General features: G+C 31.8%; 1 protein-coding gene across 1 annotated transcript; it reads right to left on the reverse strand.

Annotated features, from left to right (window-relative positions):
- Positions 1 to 9,269: 9,269 nt before the first annotated feature.
- Positions 9,270 to 10,905, reverse strand: LOC136270147 (QRFP-like peptide receptor). Its single transcript, XM_066066810.1, is given in 2 exon segments — positions 9,270 to 10,487; positions 10,490 to 10,905. Coding segments are annotated over 2 exon segments (1,245 nt in total). The 5' UTR covers positions 10,688 to 10,905; the 3' UTR covers positions 9,270 to 9,440.
- Between the last annotated feature and the right edge of the window lie 14,591 nt (positions 10,906 to 25,496).

Consider the following 25,496-nt stretch of genomic DNA (forward strand, 5'->3'; position numbering starts at 1 on the left):
CTATTTAAATGAGTGGCTACATACGGGTTTTTACAATGCGGATATTGACTGTTACATTAGTTTTTGTGCTAAAACTTACGGGATACGAAAGGTAAGCTTCCTGAAAATAGCTTTTAGTTTAGTATATCACTTTTACTTGCATTTTTTTAATCTCCGATTTCCTGGAAAACAATTTCGGAATGGTGCTTTTCTGTGATCACCTTGGTGAACATTTAGTTTGTTTTATTTCCTTTTAACTTGCTGACGACATTACTGTAACAATAACTTTGATAACTAGTAAAAATAAATTTAATAACTAGTATTAATTGATATACAATGTAGCACAGATCCTAAGAAAAATAATCAATAAGAAAAATCATTGTCCACGAGTACATTTATTCAATTGTAAATTCATTTGACAATATCAAGAATACTGAATTAATATTGATCAAGAACATAACATCACAAAATAAACCCAGGAATTTTTTCCCAATCCTTTTTTTTTTTGACAGTCTTTAAAATATTAATAAATCTTTTAAAACAAATAAAAAGCAATGACATTTTAATTCTCTAATCGTGTTTAATGTTTTACACCTCAAATACTGCAGAAGAAGGAATGAAAAGAGACAAAACTTATAAAACATTTAGAATTCACAAAGATGCATACATGTGCGCATTCTTTAAGAAGAAGAAACAAACTATAATTTCAAATATAGATTATTTCTGGACTATTAGGCAATGAAAAGCTCTTATGGGAGAATCCAAGTTTAATCGAATATCGAATTCTCGCGTGTTATATTTTCTTATACTTTTCCATCAATTGTTTTTATACTTCCCCATCATAACAAAGGACTATAAAATGTTTTGGAATAGAATTCATTAAGATGAAAAACGCCAAAGCTGAAATTCCTTTAGACCGTTGCATGACCAACATAATATATCGTTTAAGCCTTTAATATAAACAAAACAGAATTTTGATTTTGATCAAAGAAGTCTAGGTATCCAGTTTTATTTCAAAGCATGTTTAAACTATTCTATGACAATTTAGTTTCAAAACTGCACATTCTGTAGTCTTTGATTACAATATTTCTTCAACTTTATTGGCTCTTCAATCCAAAAAATATTTTAAAAATTTCAAATTCTTTTACATTTTGGTGTCTACGTTAAATTACCGGTATATAAGTATAACATGATTTAGGAGTTTCTTAAAGACTTAACTTCTTCAATTTGTTTTCGACATGGGATCATTTTTTTAATTTCACTCACAAATTTGACATCCATAAAAGCATAAACAAATGGATTCGCTAAATTGTTCACAATGTACAATACTTCCAGCATTCTAACGGTCGCGTACGCCTTTTCATTCAGTGTCTCCCATAGACCGACCTTGATTCCCTCTATAATAGAAGTTATCATCCTTGGTAAGAATGATACAAGGAATATTATTGTTATTATCATGAACATCAAAGATGTGTTTGTCTTCTTTTCCTTTGATTCTCCTAAATTTTGTTTCCATTGTCGAAAAACAACCTTTCCTATTTTCCAATACAAAACAATAAGTGCAGCTCCTTCTGTGACAACAAAAAGCGTACACGTGGCGCTATGAATGAGAGTAAATGTTTGTGAACTGGAGGTCAGTCTACGGCATGTAGTCCCGGTAACGTTAAGTTCTTTGTTGTAAATTTTCTCTAATCCAAAAGTGAAATATGCTGAAACAGCAAGAGCCAAAGAGAACATAAAACAAAGACTCAATGCAAATCGCCTCCAGAACAAAGTCATCTGCCCTCCAAAAGGTTTGCAAACTTTCAGGTACCGCTGAACGGCGATAATAAGGAGAATGCCCACTGAGAATACTGTTGCAAAAAATGCGGCCATATAATTCCATTTACATAATCTCTCTAGTTTATTGGTAACAGGATAGAAGTTGCTGACAGTATGATGTTCTACTGAAAGAACTACAGCAAGTAAGTCGGCGACTGCTAGGTAAGGAATAAAATAACGCCCAGCATGCTGCTTATATAATCGAAGTCCGTAAATATATATGACTACTCCGTTTCCAAAAACACCAACCGCTGCGCACAAAAACAGCAATATATTGATGGGCATCAGAGCTTCGAGCCTCGTCTTGTCCCATAAGTCAAGGCGTTCTAAAGCCGTCATGTTGAGCTGATCATAGGATCCCATTGTCACCAACGACACCCAAAAACCACGTCCAAGTCTATCAGTTTTGGTATGAAATATAATTCTGATTTCCTGATTTCAGTAGGAATGACAATGTATTGATACCAACACGGAACCTCATTTCAGTTTTAATAGCTATCCCCTTACAGTCGTTCATGACATAACTTTCGTTTCATAATAATTTGTTTATGCCTTTCGTTAAGAACAGAAGTAGTTTTTACGTTGAGAACTGGTATACATGTATTATATATCGTATTGGTAATTAAGAATTTCAAAGGATTATCCTGTTTGGTTTATTTTCATTTCGGTCTTCACATAATTACATCTGGTGACCAAAAGCAATTGTATATTCCGGTGATTTTTTATGTGCTTTGGCCAACCAAAGGTTTCTCTGTATGAGGCATCTGGCATATTCAACTATTTGCGCACGCATTTCGCTTCATATAAATCGTAATTACATGTAGATTACTTACAACATCACTCTAATGTAGCATTTTAATTAAAACATTATACCGTTAGATAATGATTCAAATTACGTATTTCTTTATATGCGTTAGAAATTTAATTGAAAGTACGCTTTGCTCACGAAGAGAAAAGTTAATTAATTCCTTGCTATTTTGGAAGTCAACAAAACCGTGCGACATATCCTACTTAAGTTTATTGCATCAGAAGTATATCATTGAAATCAGTAGACAAAACATACATAAAAAATACAAAGATAATTGGAGGTCAGTGTTCATCCCTCCAAGTTAAGGCCAATCTAATTTGACCTTTTTGCAAATATCAAATGTGAAAAATGTGAATAATGAATAAGGTATAAAAAAAAAAAAGATTATATTGAAAATTCAGAAAATTGCTTGTGTCTGTCATTTCGTCTAAACAAAAACTTCCCCATGAAAAAATATCCCCCCACAACATGTTTGTTTCTTGAATTCAAATAGAATTTCTTCATGAATGTTGTGTGATTATGAAAAAAATCTTTCTGTAATGATTAAATAAATAAAATCATTTTCATTTAAAATATAATGACCATCTGCGCAATGAAATCAAAACGTGAGGAGTGAGATACCTTAATTAAGAATTTAAAAAAAATATATTCTTGACTAATGGTTTTGGTTGTTTTCTTTGTTTTTATTAGACTCGACAATAAAGAATCGATCATTTAATGAAACTCGTTACTTTCAGACAAAAGTAAATAAATCTGAGCTTTACAGAAATATACGATAAAAGTTTAATGGCATCAACCATGTGGCACGTTTAGTCAAAGATATAGCGGCATTCCTGTCTGATGTAAGCAAGACTGGTCTCTTTTGTTTGTATTATTTCCACGTCACATGAAATGAGGCAGTTTAAAGTTGAAACAAACAAAAAAGTCAATCCTAGATTGCAATCATATGAATTGGTTGGAGCACAAGTGAACATTTCCCGGAGTTCCTACTCATGATTTCTTATTGGCACATATTCTGGCATAATGATCGAGAAGACATGCTATATTTCTTTTTTTTTAAATCTTATTCTGTTTACGAAGCAATTTATTTAATTAACAAATGTTTTATAAATATGCTTTTAATTATTACAAAACAAAGTAAACTGCAAAAAGCAACGTTTTCAAATTATATACGGAGCTTTTGCAATTATTTTTTTTCAACTAATACTTGAATAATCAGTTGATTTTTTATTTCAGAATTCTATTAAACCATTAAACGACTCATGATTATCATCGATAACATGACTGATAATCAACTTAACCTAATTTAGAAACAACACAGGTATTAATTTGTTGTCTCTAAACCAAAACAAAATCGTTAGAATAAATGTAGAAAAAATGATTCTATCTTTAAATTGTATTACAGCATTATTGTAAATAATAGCATTTATGTAAATTGTGATATGTTATTTTTATGCCAGTACCAAAAATAATAGTCTAGTCATGATATAATTGTAATTCTAATATTTGAGTATTTTTGAGTATTTAGCTGATCTTCTTTAATTGTCTACATTAACCAATCAGAGTGCGGCGTTTAGTCGCGCGATGTTTTGACTACGTCATTTTAACTGTCAGCTGTCAACAAGTTTGTAAATACACTGTTTTTGGCACAAGTCTTGATAATTTGTTTGTTTGTTTGATAACTTGTTGGGGTGTCAAAATTGTAATTATTCAAATAATAATTAGCTCATGTGCACCTATCTGCATGATTTGAGTGTAAATTTGTACACTCAATGAATAGTTGCATTAATTGTATATTGGGTACAATTTAGAAATTTGATTTTATCAGTTATTAAATATTTTGTAGGCGTTACCATGCCAAAACGCAAACATCCTGTGGAGACAAGCGAAAGTACTAGAGCAAAACGTAAACCTCAGGCTGAACCAATCGATTACCAAAGACTTGCGCAAGAAATTGTTAAATTGTAAAATCCCAACTCTGATGCTTCAAGTAGTACAGTGGTACCCCTAGAAAATGCTGCATGTGCTACATATGCAAACACCGTCAATGAGTTACCTGCACCAAAGACTACTTCTTCCTCTATGCAAGATAACCCTATATTGTCAGTAGTGTCTCAACTTTTAGAAAACACAGGTGAGCCAGTAGGCACAAACAAAGGTTTATTCAATGCTGATAACATTATCTCTGTAACAGAGGGTATTCCTCTTGGTGCAACAATACCACAAAAGATAAAGGCAAAAATTTGGTCAAATGAATTTTTTGATTTAAGAGTACTATTGTCGCACCAAGATGAAGAACCTCTTACGCTGTGCATTACTCCGGGGGTCATTAATGTGCAGCATAGTTTAAAATCAAAAACCCCCATGTTCATCAGTCAGTGGACTGATGCCTTTCTTATCTTTATTAACATTAGAATTCAGAAACACCCATCAGAAGCTCCCCATTTATTAAAATACATGAGCTTTATTAGAGAAATGCAAAGACTGCATGGTGATGTTGCTTGGAGAACGTATGACGAATCTTTCAGAAAGCTTAGGGAGTCTTTGGCTGTAGATTGGCAAAAACCTATTGAAGAATTAAGAGGTAAATGTATTGCCATGTCCAACAAACAAAATTTTGGACAGCCCTTTCGTGGTAAACAACCGGGCAAAGTTCGCTTCTGCTTTGCCTACAATCAGGGTGGAAAATGTAAACTCTTCCCATGCCCATACTCCCATTCCTGTCAATTGTGCAATGGTAACCACCCAAAGCACAAATGCTCATCCTCTACCCAGCGAACACGGGAGGCTAGAAATTACAACTCCAGTAAATTGGGACAAACTAAATAAAGAATTAGATGGGTATGATCAATATCTAAGATCTTACTTAGTGAATGGGTTTAAGAATGGTTTCTCCATAGGTTGTGTTTCTACGCCCAATGCCCCCTTTCCAAAAAATCATAGTTCTGCTTTGAAACATAGTAATGTTATTCAGGATCACATACGCAAAGGTTTATCTTTGAAAAGAATTGCTGGACCCTATGCAACTCCACCTTATTCTCAATTTGTCTCATCTCCTCTAGGCGTAGTTCCTAAGTCGGAACCAGGAAAATTTAGAGTTATTCATGATCTTTCTTACCCAAAAGAAAATTCAGTCAACAGTTATATACCAAAAGAATACTCTACAGTTCAATATGATACAATTGACTTGATCATACAACTAGTTCAAAAGTATGGAAAAAACTGCCTTATGGCCAAAACAGACATAGAGGACGCATTTAGAATCATTCCAGTGAACCCTGCTGACTATCATTTGTTAGGATTTTCATGGGACAATGAATTCTATTTTGATAAATGCTTACCAATGGGCGCGAGTAGTTCATGTCAGGTCTTTGAACGTTTGAGTGTTGCTTTACAGTGGGTAATGCAGACAAAATACAAAGCTGGTGATATGTCACACATATTAGATGACTTTTTCTTTATTGGGCCAGCTGATTTACCAAACTGCAAAAATGATTTAACACATTTTCTGTATCTTTGCAAAACTATTGGGGTACCTATCAAAATGTCTAAAACTCAAACGCCTACAAAATCCATTATTATCTATGGCATTGAAATTGACTCCACAAAAATGGAAGCACGTCTTCCTCTTGGAAAAGTTGAAAAGATTAGAACACATTTTTTGAACATGCAGAGTAAGGAAAAAACCAATCTACGTGATCTTCAGTCTTTAATTGGTCTTCTTAATTTTGCTTGTTCGGTTGTTGTTCCGGGTCGTGCTTTCCTTCGTCGTTTAATAGATTTGACCTGTGGGGTGCAAAACCATGATAATTTGATAGACCTTACAGATGAAACAAAATCAGATATTGAAACATGGGTTTCATTTTTGGCCTCGTTTAATGGTAAATCTGTGTTTTTGTCTCAAAAATGGTTTTCATCAGATCATATCACACTCTATACAGATGCCTCAGGTTCTTTAGGCTTTGCAGCTATTTTTGGTTCAAACTGGTTTGTTTCACATTGGCGAGAAAATATGGAAAATTATCAAATTGCTATTAAAGAGCTCTTTCCAATTGTCTTGGCCATTGAGATTTGGGGTGAGGAGATGAAAAACAAAAAGGTTCTCTTCATGTCTGACAATTTAGCTGTTGTACAGGTTATCAATAAACAGACTTCCAAAGAAGTAACTCTTATGAAATTAGTACGCCGCCTAGTGTTAGCAACCCTGAAATGGAATATTCATTTTCGAGCAAAACATATACCTGGCAAATACAATATTGCAGCTGACAAATTGTCTCGTTTCCAGTTTCAGGCAGCCTTTCAATACATGCCTCAATTGGAACCCAACCCAACACTCATTCCAGAACCCCTGTTGGAACTTTAACTTTGCAAGCTCAGCAGCTTTTAGGTGCGGCATTATGTGACAACACAAAAAATGCCTACAAAAGAACATGGAATCTCTTTATTCAACACTTTCCAAATATAACTTCCATTCCTCTTTCACCTGCAATATTATGCAATTTTATTGCCTGTCTGTTTTCTCTTGGCTATTCCCCAAATAGTATATCTTCTCATGTTTCAGCCATAAGCTATGTACACAAAATTCTTAGCCTTCAAGATCCATCTGAAACATTCTTAGTTAGGAAAATCATACAGGGATGCCATCATTCTGCACCTAGTAAAGATTCCAGGTTACCGATTACAGGTCCCATTTTGTCAAACATGTTAAAATCAATGGATCTTTCTGTTAAAAATTTGTACACTAGGATTCTTCTGAAATCCATTTTTTGTTAGCTTTCAATGCTTTCTTGCGTTTAGGTGAGATTGTGGTAAAATCCAAAACTGATCAGTGTAAAGTAATTCAAAGAAATGATGCTACTTTTGAAATGCTTCAAACAACACCTGTGGCTGTTGAAATTGTGTTAAAAAATTTCAAAACAAATAAAACACATGACATTTTTCAAATCCATCTTAAAGCATCAAATAATAAGGAAATGTGCCCCGTTCAAGCATTATATAATTACTTGCATACATTTGGCCACAAGTCAGGTCCATTGTTTCAATTTATGGGAGGTGAACCAGTAACTTATGCATTTGTAGTGAAAAATCTTACTAATATTATTGATTTTGTTGGTTTGAACCCTGCTTTATACAAAGGTCACAGCTTTAGGATAGGGGCAGCCACTCATGCAGCACATTTGGGTTATTCTGAAAACTGCATTCAAAAAATGGGAAGATGGAAATCTGATGCTATTCGTAGATACATACTTTTGTCAAGCTTTACATTTTAAATACATATAGCAAATGCTATGTATGTATATTTTTCTGGAAGGTTTTCACAGTTCAGAAGTTAACTGCTGTGTTAAATAATTGTATCTGATATGCATTGTTTGTGTTGTTAATTCAATGTATAGATTAGTTGTATGTCAAAATTCAATTCTCATCACAATTCCCTATCATTTGTCTTACATTGGACATTAGTCAAAGTGTGATTCATGTATAACATTTATCTATACTATGTGCATGATGTGGTTACACATAACATAACACAGGTCAGAAGTAAACTGATGTGTTTATGCCTGCTGTATAGTTTTTTAACCATTGTTTCTGTTGTTTGATTTTGTCATTTTAGCAACATGTGCCTACTGGTTCATCTGAAAATGTTTGATTACATGTCTATCTGTATTTTAAAACATGTTTGATAGTATAAAAACTTTTAACATGTATATTATACTGTCATATTAACACAGGGCAGAAGTCAACTGATGTGTTAATGCTTGCAAGGTTAAAAATAAGATGTCCATAGTGGTATGCACATTTTTAACTGGTTTGGTTATACATGTATAGATAATCTGTGCCTTCATGATATGTTAATATTTAAATCTCCATATAAGGCAGAGGTTAGTCATTGCCATATGTGTTGTATGTACTGCCATCTTTCATATTGTTGACTACCATGATCTGGCTAGTCCACCTTGTGTGGGGTCTTTTTGTGCAAACCTGCTGTTTGCTTTTGGTGGCTGTTTTTGTTCAACAATATGTTTGTTGTATGTATATTTGGTACATGTTGATATTGTATACATCTTTGTTTAATATGGGGGAGGTCATTTGCTCACCTTTTATAACTTACATTCAATGTCTGGTAATTGATATTATGACTGTTTGAAGACCTCCCCTTATTGCCTAATTTTTCTTATTAGCAAAAATAAATGGCAGTATATACAAACAACCATGTTTTATGTTTTTCAATCAATCCTAGCCAGATCAACAATATTACATAATACAGCATTATTGTAAATAATAGCATTTATGTAAATTGTGATATGTTATTTTTATGCCAGTACCAAAAATAATAGTCTAGTCATGATATAATTGTAATTCTAATATTTGAGTATTTTTGAGTATTTAGCTGATCTTCTTTAATTGTCTACATTAACCAATCAGAGTGCGGCGTTTAGTCGCGCGATGTTTTGACTACGTCATTTTAACTGTCAGCTGTCAACAAGTTTGTAAATACCGCAATCAACCCACCCTCCTTCCCCTTCATCACCTTTATAGTTGGGGATTTATTTTGCACTGTATTACACATGTATGTTGCTGTTGATATGTACAATGCTGTTTTTGTTCAACAATATGTTTGTTGTATATATATTTGGTACATGTTGATATTGTATAGGCTGTTTTTGTTCAACAATATGTTTGTTGTATGTATATTTGGTACATGTTGATATTGTATACATCTTTGTTTAATATGGGGGAGGTCATTTGCTCACCTTTTATAACTTACATTCAATGTCTGGTAATTGATATTATGACTGTTTGAAGACCTCCCCTTATTGCCTAATTTTTCTTATTAGCAAAAATAAATGGCAGTATATACACACAACCATGTTTTATGTTTTTCAATCAATCCTAGCCAGATCAACAATATTACATAAATATTATTATTATAACAAAAATTAGAAAACTTTTTTAAAACAGAAAGTTCATTTATCCCACCTAAAGCCAAGCTACTCTCTCTCTCTCTCTCTCTCTCTCTCTCTCTCTCTCTCTCTCTCTCTCTCTCTCTCTCTCTCTCTCTCTCTCTCTCTCTCAAAACAAAATTGTAAAGCGGTAACGATAAGAGAAAAAGCGAACTTTTGAAGGTGTCACTAATTTCTACACATAACGTCTGTTTGAACTCAGTCTTAAATTTGACATCCAAGAAAGCATACACAAATGGATTAGCTACGTGGTTCAAGATATACATTACTTCTAACACCCTCATTGCAGCATACTCTTCTACATTCAGGGTCTCCCAAAAACCAGTGTTGTTGCCCTCCAAAACGGACGTGATCATTCTAGGTAAACATAATACAAGAAATATTATTGTAATTATCATGAACATCAACGAAATATTTGTCTTTTTCTTCTTTGAATCTCCCCTGTTTTGATTGTGTTGTTGATATATGACCTTTGCTATAAGAATATACAAGACAGTAAATACAATTACACCGATTAGAATGATTAAGGTATATGTGACGCTTCGAATTAGAGACAAAGTTGGTGTGCTCGAGGTCAGTCTACGACAAGCAGTTCCGGTTACGTTCAGTTCTTTGTTGTAAACTCTCTCAAGTCCAAATGTGAAGTATGTTGGAACAATCAAAATACTTAAAAGAACGAACGTCAGACACAAAGAAAAACGTCTCCAGAACAAAGTCATCTGCCCTCCAAGTGGTTTGCAAACTTTAAGATAGCGCTGCACAGCGATTATCAGCAGAATATTTGAAGCAAAACCGGAAGCAAAAAATCCAAATACAAAATTCCATTTACAAAGTGTTTCCATCTTGTAAGTTACGGGAAAGAAATTGTTGACCGTATGAAGTTCTACTGAGATAACCACAGCAAAAAGATCGGCTAGAGCCAAATAAGGTATGAAATAACGCCCTTCATATTTTTAGGAAGTCGGAGTTCATAGATATAAATAACAACTCCATTGCCGAAAACCCCAACCACAGCGCATAGAATCAGAAAAACGGTAGTTGGAATTAATAATTTGATCCTTGTCTCATCCCACAAGGACAGGCGTTCAGATTCCGTCCAGTTCAGCTTATATCCCATGATTAGTAAGAACAAGTACTCCTTTGGAAGGATTGAGGGTCCTTTATAAATGTAAATAATACTGAAGGTTCATAATGTTATGAATAAAGGACTAGCATAATTATGTTGCACTATTCTGGACAAGATTTTTAGTTGTTTTCCAAACTACCAATGAATTTTTATAAATTTTTAATGCAGGGAAACTGCACTTTCTAATGAAATTCTTCCGCATATAACGGAAAAAACTGCTACGTAGCGGGATCTCCCAACAAAGCTTTAAAAAACGTGAGTTTTGTCTTCATTTTATAGTATAAAAGTATGCGTCTCATGCTAAATACAGCAAACGATTGGATGCTAGACATGTCTATTTAAAAATTTACATGAAAATCAAAGTGCAGAGGAAACTCGGTAGTGCAAAGGTTAATTTGCGCAAAATTAGTTACATTTGCAAAGTGCCTCGTGTGCAGTCAACCGTGATACATTAAACCAATCACAAAAACAATTTATCTAGCGATGATTTCCTAAAGAACTTTTTTTTCAAAAACAAATCACTTCTCTAAAATGTAAAAAAAGTTTCTGTTCCCCAGATAAACTTCCACTATTGGAATATAATATTTGACTGGGAAAAATACACAAGTTTAATTTATCAGCTAATTTTATGCTAATTTTACTTTTTGCTATATTGAGGAATAATTCACAACAGGCATTAATGAAACATAAACATATTTTGATTTATAATCACATTTTTGATTTCTTTGTTTTAGGTTAGATTAGATGTAGAAATTATTTCTATTCGTTGTCACCTTCAATTTTTGCAGTGCGGATATTCGCTGAAATGTTAGTTCTTTTATTAAAAAAAAAACAAACTGACATGAATATTAATCATAAATCTAATGAGAATGTATTCGTCCAGTGCTGTAATTGTGAAGTTATTTTGTTTCATGACTCTTATTTCCTCGTGAGCGTTCTTTTTTTTTAGCGTCATTTTGTTTCATGACTCTTATTTCCTCGTGAGCGTTCTTTTTTTGTTCGGAAAAAAAATATTTATATCACCCCGTGGAACATGATACGTTTATATAATCGTATGATTATATTTTAACTGAAACGGAAATATAACTAATATATAGTAATTTGCAAATACAAAAATTTGTCTCGATCCATACGGTTTTGGGAATAGTATTTGACACAACTAAAATAATATTGTGGCCGTAATATTGTATATTTATAAGCAATCAAAATATCACTGACAACTCACCAAATAGAGGAAATATTTTGATTTTAATTTTAGGATGTATGAAAAGTTACTGCAATTATGTCAAGTATTCTGGCTCTGAAACAATTTGCATTATGACTCAAATCAAAATGTTAATTTGGTCTTTACTGAATTTTAAATAAAACGATGATGTTTACCTAAAATGAAAATATGTTTGTGTATTTTAAGTAATGTATGCGAAAATTAGGTGTATGTTAATATCATTGCTTGAAATGAACTACAGGAAAATATTTCCTTACATATATTTATAAAAAATATAGTAATCATTTGAACGAGTATTTTTTTTTAAGTTTCAGGATTATCAGACACAAAAACCATAAACTAAGGTTATGCCTGGATCATAATAATACATTACTCTTTTATTTTCCTGGGTCTTACTATTTAAACTCTAAACATACACAATTTAAAAATACATAATTCTCGCAAAATCAGCCGATTTAAATTTTGCTTTTAATGTTAATCAAAATTTTCTAGCTTAACTTTAAATGAAGGAAAAACTGAGTGAGTAAAAATCCATATACATTGTTAAAAAGACTCATTAATAAATATGTTCCGTTTAAGTATATACATAGTAGTGGCTACAGATATGTTATGTTTAAGGATAGAAGTGAATTGCCAATGTTAACGTAGTGGACACCGGTTCAACTTACAAAGTTCCATCATACCCCTATGCCAACAAACAACCTTTTGGCATAACGAATAACATACTTGTAAAAATCCTTTTAATTATCGTATTAGGACTCTGCTATGTAAAATTTGGTGGTTGGCAAAAATGCATCGAGCCTCAAAGGTTAACGATTTCCCATTCCAACAATTTCCCGATTGTACACCATGGTCTTTTCTGTTTTATTTGTTATCCGTACGATGTATTCCCATTTCCTAGAAAACTTTAAGCATGAGGAAGGAAATAACATCTTCACTTTTGTATATCTTAAGTAAAGAACAGCTGCAATGATTTGATAATTTGATAGAGCAAAATGTATTCATGTTTTGCAGAGTTTTCTTTCCGCTATCCACAATTGATAAAAGAAACTTTTAAATAAAACCAAGTAATTCATATTTTCTTTTATTACCTTCAATTTCGAAATTTGCATTAAAAATAGAGACGTCAAATAAAGTTAATTTACTAAGAAAGTTTTCTTGTTGTTTAAATAGACTTCGCTGATTAAGTAAATGTTTGTAAACTTTTTCTGAGTACCATGACATTTGATGCAAAACGAATGGCAAGGAAAAGGTTCAACAACATACTTAGTACATGTTTCACACAATAAGTTATAGCCTTTGTGATTCCATCTATATTTTCGTCGATTCCTTTGTGTTAGTTATCAATTTCCAAAGCAGTTGACAAAAGTGAGTAGTATTCAAATCCCATTTAAAATACCTTGGTAAGATTTTGTCATTTTCAAGGTCATTTGGGACAGAAGATATTAGTATATGCAAATCGTGTATATTTTCTCATGATGTTTGAGAGAAGTGTGGAAAAAGCCTTTGCATCTCACAATTATTAAGACTTCAGAAGAGACATGCAGTTTAGGTTTGTTTATAAAAACTTAATTAGTTACTATTATTAACATATATGGACCAAAGTTTCATAATACTTGTTTTTATGAAAAAAGTCAGAGATACTCTTTTGAACATAGACAAAGACTACTTCACACTATGTGGAGATTTAAACCTTACTTTAAATCCACTTTTGCATACAGAAAATTATAACAATGTTAATAACCTAAAAGCAATGTATAAGGTTCTTAAACTGATGAAGAATTTTCAATTACCAGATTATAGGATTCTGAATTCTAGCAAAAAATATTTAATGGGCGAAAATGGAAATCATCTAAAACAAGCCCGGCTTGATTATATATTAATATCTGAAAGCTTGTCAGATATGGTAGAAACAATTTCTATTAAACTCTGTCACTCTGTGGTTCTTTTAGAGTTAAAATTTAACAAATTCGTAAGAGGCCTTGGACTTTGGAAGTTCAACAACAGCCTTCTGACAGATATGATTTATATTAAAAAAAAAAGGTTAAACAAACTATTCTTCAAGCCTAAAATCGATATCTACAGGATGATGATATAAATCATGGTGTCTTTCTTGACGTTTTACTTATGGAAATTCGAAGCAGGACTACAATGTATTTCATATTCCTTTCTTCATTTAAGAAAAAAGAATGAGATAAAATTGAAATTGCTTGATTGAAAGATAGTGAGAATGTTGAGTCAAAGTCGGGTATTGACTTTCAGCTTTTACATGAAAGAAGTTTGAACTGAAAAGTGTCAGAAAGAAAAAGCTTCAAGTTTATATTAAAAGATCACGGGCTAATTAGATAGAAAAAGGAGAAAAACCAAGGACACATTTCGGCTCGTTATAATCTCGCAACCTTCTAAACAAAACTAATTTTTAAAAAAAATGAAACTCAAAGATTGACAAAGTTAAGATACATCTTATCACTCAAGATTAACTAAAAGTGGGATTTAAGATGCTAAAATTTAACTTTTTTTAATGTCACTAAAATGCCCCTAAATTAGGAGACTTTTTAAAAGTAGATAGATATTTTTTGGCGACAAATATTTGCATAGTATTATAAAATATAGTTATGTTTTCTGGAATGATATACATATTTTAATTAAATTTACAAATGTTTAAAGCTTTGGATTACATTATTATCTAAGCAAAAATTATTTTCTATGCTTGTTAGGTACAATACAAATAAATTTGCTGGTAATAAAACAATTTATGTCAAGATGTGGTATAAACATGCAGTAAAACTTTTTAGTGACTTTTTTTTAATAAAGATGGACATTTTTTATAACAACATGATTTGGAAAATATTAGCTTGCAAAATGTTTGTACAGTGTAATATAATAGAGGTAAAAGTGCAATATCTACGTTTTTCAAAACCATGTCAGTAAAAAGATCTGATTGGAGAAAAGATTGTTCACCAGTCATTCCTTTTTACTTTGAATATAAAATTTTGAATGAAAAATGTTCCAAAGTTTTGTATCAATTCATTGATAGTAAAGACATTGTTCCCTAGGCAGTTTATAAAATGGAACACTGAAATATCACTTCCCTTGGATATATATCGTGCTGTTTTATAACATTTCAAAGTTTGTTAAGAGACAACTACTTTAATGAAATGGCTACAATAAAGAATTGTCTGACTAAACAAAATTATTCAAGGGAAGCATGTATCAATTAGGCTATTTTATAAGATATGAGAATGTGTATACATGTACTACCATGTATATTATTTCTTCCCCAACGGATTTTTGGCAAGTACATTAGTGGTTTAGCCTTTAATTTTTCATATTTGTGCTTACAGAGAAATCCTAACCTTAATAATTATTATAAGACAAATACAAATTTTGAAATAGTAAACTTTATCGATGGAAACGGAGTCATTTATTAAGTGTTTACTTGTTTATAAATCTTTGCAAAATTATGCATCATTATATACATGTAGAAATATTGTTCATTGTATTAAATGAATAAGGAATCAGTCTTTGAGAATTATGAGGTGATCTAATACGTTCAGGAATAAACACAAACTTTTTAAGCAAAATTGCATGTCTTTATTAGAAAAAAAAACCAGGAGAGAGAGAGAGAGAGATTATTACCACATTATCAGATTTTAATTATTCTTCTTCACACTTTTTTTTAATTATAAGTATATGTATTATCTATTAAAAGTAATTTCTCTCGCCCTACTACATGTACCCATTATAGTTACCACAGTTTCGTATACACTTTATTGTCATCCTATATCCTCTTTTCTAGTAATCCACATATGCGACCTTTTTGATATTATCTTTAACTAAAGATACAAATGTACTTCTACATAGAGACGTATAGACGTATAGACTCTCATTATATTATTATACGTTCCTGTTTTACTGAAAATTAATCAAAGCATGAGCTAAACTAAAAAGACAACCTTAGTTGCTTTCAGTTCAGGAGTGAATTCTGATTAGCACAAGTGTGAATGCCTGCAGGGCTTTTTTTTTTACGTGTGTTTACTTGAAGTGAAACCCGCTGCAAATACAAATACACCGGACGAGATTTAAAAACAAAGAGACTAATTGGTGCGTGCAAATTATCGTCAAAATACTCCTGGTTTTTTTCCCTTTTTTCGGTGTTTTAAACAATTGGTCAAAATGTAATCCGCTATCAATATTTAGATTCCATAAAGTAATTTAATATGTTCATACATGTACCATACGCAAATGGCCTATTGGATTATGTAAACAAAGACATATCTCAGATACATTTACATGAGTAAAGAGAATAAAAGAATTTCTAATAAATGACTACGGGTAGAACGTTTTCTTATAGAGGAAAGCCGGACCTTAAATGTTAACAGTAAAGGTCCGGCCGGACCATATTACGGTGCGGACCTTAAATTATACGACACCGGCGAACAAAGGGTGATCATTCCTCAATGGCACCTGATCCTACATTTAATGGTTTAGAGGTATGTGTTTTCTTTATTCCTGTTTTGTATTTTTTCTTTAGACTTTTGATTTTAAACATTGTTCGTTATCACCACATGTCATTTTGAATTACCTTACCTAGATTGGATACTTAAACTTCCTAAAAATCCTTACAAACATACATAAGGGGTTCTAGTAAATTCTCTACCAAGCCACTCTCATTACTCCTTACTAATGTCGTGTAGTGATAACGAATAGTGTTCAAAATCAAATTTTCTAAAAGTTCTTTGCAATTCTAAAGTATCCACATCTGATTTACACCGCTTCTTGAATATACCGTTGCACAGTACACTTGAAGTTTATCCTTTACGTCAGTTAATTCTAGATAAGGAGTAAAGAAAGAGGCTTGGTTTGACATTTCCTAGAACCCGCTATATATCTTTGTAATAATGACATCAAAAAAGAAGAAACCTCAAGAATACCTTACACCAGATCATTGCTACATTTAATAAAGAGCAAACAAAAACATACAAGCAAAACAACAATTAAAAAACAAAACAAAACACACAAAACGAAGCAGAAAAAATTAAATGCTCAATTTTTGGTTCATTTGGAGAGTAGTGTTTATATACATATTGCTGTGTTTTTTTCAATGTTTTATATTTAAAAAAGAGATTGAATGTTATACTTTATATTACCATCATATATTTAAACTTTGTATGCATAAATAAAAATTTCAATATAAATTAAAAATACCACGCAACTTTCTTATGTCGCTATATTTTACACAAACACATCCGTTTTATTTCAGCCTTAAATTTGACATCCATGAAAGCATAAACAAATGGATTATACACGTGGTTTAAGATGTACACTATTTCTAACACTCTCATACCAACATATTCTTCTACAGTCAGAGTTTCCCATACGCCGGGGGTTTTACTCTCCCAGATTGACGTGGCCATTCTAAATAGGAATAATACAATAAATATTATTGTAATAACCATAAACATTAACGAAATATTTGTGGTTTTCTTGCTGGGACCTCTCCTGTTCTGTTTGTTTTTTTGATATATGACTTTTGCTATCATAATATACAAAACAATAAGTACAACTCCCCCGATTACAATGATTAAGGTAAATGTGACGCTGCGGATTACATTACAAATTTGGTGTGGTGGAGACCAGTCTATGACAAGCAGTTCCGGTTACGTTCAGTTCTTTGTTGTAAACTTTTTCAAGTCCATATGTGGAATATGTTGGAACTATTAGAATACTTGCAAGAACCAAAGACAGGCACAAAGAAAAACGTCTCCAGAACAAAGTCATCTGCCCTCCAAAAGGTTTGCAAACTTTCAGGTAGCGCTGCACAGCGATTATCAGCAGAATGCTTGAAGAAAAAATGGTAGCAAATACTCCACACACAAAATTCCATTTACAAAGCGTTTCCATCTTGTAAGTTACAGGAAAGAAATTGTTGACCGTATGAAGTTCTACTGAGATAACCACAGCAAAAAGATCAGCAAGAGCCAAAAAGGGAATAAAATAACGGCCCTCATATTTCCTAGGAAGTCGAAATCCATAAACATAAATTACTACTCCATTGCCAAAAACCCCAACCACAGCGCACAGAAGCAGAAAAACGGTAGTTGAAATTAATAATTTTAATCTTGTCTCATCCCACAAAAATAGGCATTCAGAATCCGTCAAGTTGAGCTTAGATCCCATGGTAATTAAGAAGTACTTTTTGAAAAAATCTAGGTCACTACTTTTTGTTGTAAACAAACCAACAGATGCACGTTAAACACGCTATAATAATTGTTGACAGTATAAAGCTTTACTGAGATTATCACAGCTAAAGGATCGGCTTGAGCAAAATAGAAGACAATCTAATTGAGCTGAGATTACATGACAAGTAAGAAAATAAATATTGATTTGTGAATTTATGCGATATATATATATATATATATATATATTTAAAACACTTCCTTAACAAATTCTATTTTCGTTTAGGAAAAAGTTTACGCTATTCATCACACGATCTTTCTTAATTTATGATCCTCTTTTCCTTAAATAGTTGCTATACAAGGAACTCTGAAGTATATTTTATAATATTTTAAGGAGAGAAAAATTTCTGTATTGTAGCTTGAAAATAATGTTTAATTTCTTTTTAAAATCTATAATAACAGAGTTCAAAAAATTGAAAAATATAGAATTTTTTGCAAGCAAAACCTTATTTGCACAAATGTAATAATTTTGAATTCAAAATAAAATTTGCAAGAAAAACGGTGAATCTAGATATTATTTTTTTCTGATTATAATTAATATGTAACTTTTTATATCATTTTGAGGAGTAAATCTTTAATGAAACAAATCAAAACATTCTGAATAAAAATTACTACAGCTGGTATAGATACGTGCATCAAAAAATAGTACATTAATTTCAAATCTTACGTTTTTAAAGGAAATATTAAAATGCGTTTTTTAAAACACGTCTTAAAGAAAACTGTAGATATATTAAATGTTTTGTCTTACAAAACAGTGTACACACACACGCACGCAGATCACTTGTTAAACTATTGGTAAATTTTATAAAGTAAATAAGCCATGACCAATCCCAATCTGCTGTTTTCTTTTATAAATGTTGGTTAACTTTTCCTGAGTACCATGAGATTTGATGTCAAACGAATGGCGAGGAAGAGGTTCAACAACATACTTACTTATAATATGTTTCACATGAGTAGCTATAGTCTTTATGTTTCTATTTCTAACCAATTCCTCTACGTTATTTGTCAATAGTTTAGGATTTAAAAAAGGACAATTTTCACCAGACCTTTATTCTGATGCCGATAGTTAAAATATTCCCTTTGGCAAATATATGTACATCCAAAGCGGATGACTACAGTAAGTAGTATTCAAATCCCAAGTAAAATAACATTGTAAGATTTGGTCATTTTTAAGTTGAAATGTCATTTAAGACAGAGGATGTATCATTCATTTTTTTTCATAATGTTTGAGAGAAGGATGGAAAAAAAGCCTTTACATATCATAAGCATTAGAAATTAAGAAGAGACACGCAGTTTAGGTTTGTTAATAAAATCTGAATTAGTAACTAGAAGAGAGAAGGATGAAAAAAGTCTTTGCATCTCATAATCATTAGGAATTGAGAAGAGTTACGCAGTTAAGGTTTAATAACAAAATTGCTAATTAGTTACTATTATTAACATATATGGTCCTCATTATGATAATCCTATTTTTTTAAATAAAAAAGTCAGAAAAAAAAATTTTGAACCTAGACAATGACTATTTCATACTGCGTTGAGATTTTAACCTTGTTTAAAATCAACTGTTAGATATTTAAAAAATCATAACAATTTTAATAACCCAAAAGCAAGGAATGAGGTTCTTGAACAGTTGAAGGGATTCACAATAAAGGATTCTGAATCCTAGCAAAAAGGTATTTACTTGGGAAAAAGAAATCCTCTAAAGAAAGGCCAAATTGATTATATATTAACACTGAACGATTATCAAATATGGTAGAAACAATTTCTACAAACCTGGTTATAGATTAATTAATTCAACAAACTAATAAAAGGCCTTGGACTTTGGACGTTCAACGACAGTCTGTTGACAGATATAATTTATAGTAAAAAGGTTAAACAAACTATGCTTAAAGTCCCAGATTAATATCTAAATCATAGAATCTTTCTTGAAGTTCCTTTTATGGATTATTTCATATTCTTTATTTAAGAAGATAGATAAAAATAAAATTGAAATTGCCTTATTGAAAGATACTGAGAATTTTGAGTCAAAGTCGATTATCAATTCTGAGCTTTAACAAGAAAAAAAAGTTTGAACCTGAAAAAAAATTAGAAAGGAACATTTGCAAGGTCCAATTATAAGATCACGGGCTAAACGGATAGAAGAAGGAGAAAAACCAAGGACATATTTCTGCTCGTTGGAATATATTTCGCAATTTCTAAAGCAAAAATATTTAATGAGTTAAAACACACAACAAAAATACTCTATATGATAAATCTGGTATCCTTCATCAGATCAACATTTTGTATGAATTCCATTTCGCTTGTAGAGATTCAGATCTTTTGATATTAATCTTGAAGATATGACAGACATTCAAGGTTTGATGCATTTACTTTAATATCACTGGGAGGCGACATATCGGAAAGTAAAAGGTGTAATGTTTTGACAAACATGTAAAATAACAAACTCCAGGCAGTGATAGTTTTACTGATGAATTTTTAAAGTTTTTCTGGAAAGATTTGAAAGATCACATCGTTTCAACACCATTTTCGTTACGAAAGAGTTCCCTATATCACAAAGGCTATGAATTATCACATGTAAACCAGAGGGGAATCAACCCAAACTTTTCTGAAAACCTAGTGTGCAATTACGCTGTGGTATAAATTTCAGGATGTCTTAATAATATAATCAAATCTATTTCAAATTATTTGATATCAGAAACTCAGTTTGGTTTCATAAAATGTCGTTACATAGGACAAAATTATCAGATTTGTTTATGATCTGTCTTTTACTGAAAGAAGGAATGTATTTGGTTTATTTGTGCTTATAGATTTTGAGAATGCTTTTGACTAAATATCTTAGAAGTTACGTTATAAAGTTTTTAGAATATTTGGGTTTTGGGGAATTATGATTATATGGCTTTTTATCATTTTAAATACAGATCAAAGCTTAAGTCTTTCAGTGTTGATTCCTTTCAGTACAGTTTTGATACAGATAGAGGATGTAGACAGGGATATCCTTTTGCTCCTAAATACTTTTCTAAACAAGTAAATCTCCATGTAAGATCGAAACTAGTGTAGGGGTGTACAACATTACGTTTATTGGGAATAGTCTGTATGTTTGGAAAAAAACTATTAACCTAAACTATGATATTCAGATACCAAACATGAAAGCACCGGCGTAACAGTAAGGCAGGAGAATACTTACTCTCATTGGTCGGGTCAGTCTTGGTAAACACTACTATATCCTAGCTTAACAATCTGTTTATTTCTCTGCCAAACCCTGATAAAGAAACTTTATCTTTTCAAAATAATCTTTTTTAATTAATGTGTAATGGATCTAGAACATTGACAACGTTAATATACATCTTTCACTCAATATTACTTAAAAGTTGGATTTAAGATGCTAAAATGTCACAATTTTTTTAATGTCACTAAAATGCTCCTGAACTTGGAGACTATTTAAAATTTGTATTATAACAACTATATATATTAAACTTTAGATGAAATGTTTTATCAGAAATATATCGAATTAACACTATACACACTTGACTAGTAATTGTGTATTGTACATTTAGTAAGACATGCGAGTTACACCCTTTTCAAGATGAATGTAATCGCCCAATTGTAAAATAAAAACAGGGCACATTCCGGTTCGGCGATCTAGTTCTTCCAATGAATATTCCAGCTTTATAGATATATTTGTTTTAATCCAAACTGATGATTTTTTGTTAATAATGATAATCCAACACCAACTATTACTTACATTCTACCGAAATAGATAATAGGTAATAACGTGTGGCGATGACTTACCTTTCCACCGTTTATATATGGCTATAATCTATTTTCTAATCAGGTCGGATTACACACGTACATCATCTATTTCGAATGAAAATGTTAACACATTGCATGCATTGGTTTATCATTTTTATTAAAAATATTGATATTGCTAGCTTTCATTGCCTGTACTGTTTCTGAGAATGCAGCTTTTAAACCTTAGATATGTCTGACGTCATGACGTCAGGTAATAATGTCTGACTAGTGTGCTTTTTGTAAAGAAAATGTGGAAACAATTCAGGATGCATTTATGATTTGTTCAGAAATACTCCTATATGGAATAATCTTAGTATCTATACTACTATATTAAAATAATAGACTCGAATTTTTTAGCTTTAATACCGATTAATCGGAAGAGTACTGTCTTTTGTGTTATACATCCTAAACATCATTGGTACTTGAAGATTACCAATTTGTTTTTATTTTTTCTCAATCAAGCTTCGCTAATTAATAATCAACGAAAATTCCTCAAAAAATTCCGGAAATCATCTGAATTTTTTGGATTTTACAATCTTGCGCATGCGCATTACATTCACGCTAAATCACGGGTTTGTTTCCACTATATCACATTTGCATGGATAAACTCAGAGATAATAAAACAAACACGTAAATTTTCATGGGAATTTTTTTTTTCTGTTCATCAAAGAAAATATGGGAGATAACTCTAACACAGTGCATTTACTACAAAAAAAGCCTGAGAGTTTTGAATGTCAACATGGTGTGTAAAAAACGCTGTTGAAGAAATGTTGAATTCTGCAATTATAGAATCAAACTTTTCAAAGAAAGGTATTTACACGCTTTAAAATAGTTTGTTATGAACAATTTGACTGTTATTTTCAATGCAACATTATTAATTTTCTCCAAAATCGTATTGGAGCGATTTTGCAATTTTCTGCTACATTAGGGGTATATGGGAGGCATTTTAACTGTGATGAAGGCCTTTCCCCAGACAGAGTAATCAGTTACAGTATTCCAACTAAGCTGAGTGTAGTGAAATTAATAGCATATTATTGTAGGCTTCAAGCTTGGTTATATATGCAAATGTCAACAATATATACGGTGTGGCGATGTATCTATTTCGTAAATGTCCTATATCATATGCTATGTCAACCCGTGCACGCACGGGTCAAAATCTAGTGCATATTTAAAGAAAAACTTAAAATATATTTTTAATTCTTCAAAACAAAACAGATCCTGACATTGATGATCTGTTGCAACATCTTTTATTCAAATATAAGGCTCCAAATATATAGCAATCAAAACATGCGAAATGATGAAATTAATTAACTCTGAGAAGATTGGAAAAACATATTTGAGGTATAATTTTAAACATGGTAACCAACTGATCTTTTTCTATTTCTTTCATTTTATTTTGTTTGCTTTTAAGAAAACGTAAAAGGGTGTGAAAGAGTGTAAAAGTATTGAGAATGCTTGAAAAAATATCTACAGATGTGTTACTTTAATTGTGAAATGATTGTGAAAATGAAGAAAATGAAGAAAAGATAATTCACCCTTAATAAATACACCAAAATATGTCGCAAATCGTGTGATTAGTTGTATTTTATGTAGAAGGATCATTTCCATGTCTTTATATTTGTTTGCTTAAATTCATCCTTTAAATAGCCTTTATTCGTTCAAATAGGCATCAGCTAGGTTTTTTTATTTCTTTTAACATAAGATGCAGCATGGCTGATCAATAACCAATCATCGCCAATTATGACCGAAATGATTATAGTTACAATAGCATGGTCACTAAGCCATGAAGCTGAACCAAGTCATTTGGTATCAGCAAAATGCATTGTTTAAGTTGTAGAACATGTACTAATCAGTATTAAAACAATTTAGATTATGTAACACTTAAGAAATAAAAGGCATTGTTAAATGGTTCACCGGGATATGCACTTGGTTGGTCATGTGATCAAATCCTAAACCCGTAACTTCCATTTTTTGTGTTGATAGTTTAGAGCAATGACATAGAAGCGATTGTATAAAAGGTATATCTATTTTCTAAGGGGGGAAATTTGGTTTATTTCGTGTGTTATATAGTTTGAGGTCAAAATCTGTTTCAGAGTCTCTTTTTAGATCAATTAGTAAATCGTTTTTAAGAGGAAGTGACGAGGAAATTTAATACCATTTTTTTTAGAGATATTTTAGATTCTGCTTTGTCAAATAAAAAAAGTGTTATTTTATGATAAATTTTTACGCGCTTTGTTAATGTATTGCTAAATTTTACACGAAAACATCCGTTTTAATTCAGTCTTAAATTTGAAATCCATGAAAGCATACACAAATGGATTAGCCACGTAGTTTAAGATGTATAAGATTTCTAACATTCCCACAACAGCATACTGTTCGACAGTTAAAGTCTCCCAAAGACCAGCGCTTTTACTTTCCAAAATGGACGTGATCATTCTAGGTAGATACAAAACAAGAAATAACATTGTAATTATCATGAACATCAACGATAGGTTTGTCTTTTTCTTGCTGGAATCTCCCTTGTTTTGGTTATTTTGTTGATAAATGACCTTTGCTATCATTGTATACAAAACAATTAGTACAATTCCTCCGACGAGACCAAGGAGGACATAGGTGGCGCTGCGAATTAGGGACAAAGTCCGCGTGGTGGAGGCCAGTCTACGACAAGCAGTTCCGGTAATATTCAGTTCTTTGTTGTAAACTGTTTCAAGTCCATATGTGAAATATGTTGGAACAACAAAAATAGCGGTTACACCGAACGTCAGACACAAAGAAAAGCGCCTCCAAAACAAAGTCATCTGCCCTCCAAACGGTTTGCAAACTTTCAGGTAGCGCTGCACAGCGATTATCAGTAGCAAATTTGAAGCAAAGGCGTTTACAAAAAATCCACACACAAAATTCCACTTACAAAGCGTTTCCATCTTGAAAGTTACAGGAAAGAAATTGTTGAGAGTATGGAGCTCTACTGAAATAACCACAGCAAGAAGATCGGCTAAAGCCAAATAGGGTATGAAATAACGTCCTTCATATTTCCTAGAAAGTCGAAATCCATAAACATAAATTACTACTCCGTTGCCGAAAACCCCAACCACAGCGCACAGAAGTAGAAAAGTGGTGGCTGGAATAAATGACTTAAATCTTGTCTCATCCCACAGGGTTAGGCGATCCGTCTCTGTCCAGTTCAGTTCCAATTCCATGGTAAGTAAAGAAATTAAATCCTTTTCTCGCGGTTTTGATGACTTATCTAGCAGTTATATTTCCTGAAAATGGTTGGTATGTATATTTTTGTCACGAAACAATTCACAACACTTACCACACGGAATTAAATTCAAGTTCCTGGTCTATCCACTCTTTGTTGAAAAGAACGTGATATGTATTCCAGTGTGAAATTTTATTTTTAAAAATTAAATGTTCTTTAAAAACCGTAGACGGCCAAATAAAGAATCTGCCAATTCCTTTATATATATATATATATATATATATATATATATATATATATATATATATATATATATATATATATATATATATATATATATATTATCAAAGG

Source organism: Magallana gigas, chromosome 7, assembly GCF_963853765.1.
Source record: "Magallana gigas chromosome 7, xbMagGiga1.1, whole genome shotgun sequence".
Lineage (NCBI taxonomy): Eukaryota > Metazoa > Mollusca > Bivalvia > Ostreida > Ostreidae > Magallana > Magallana gigas.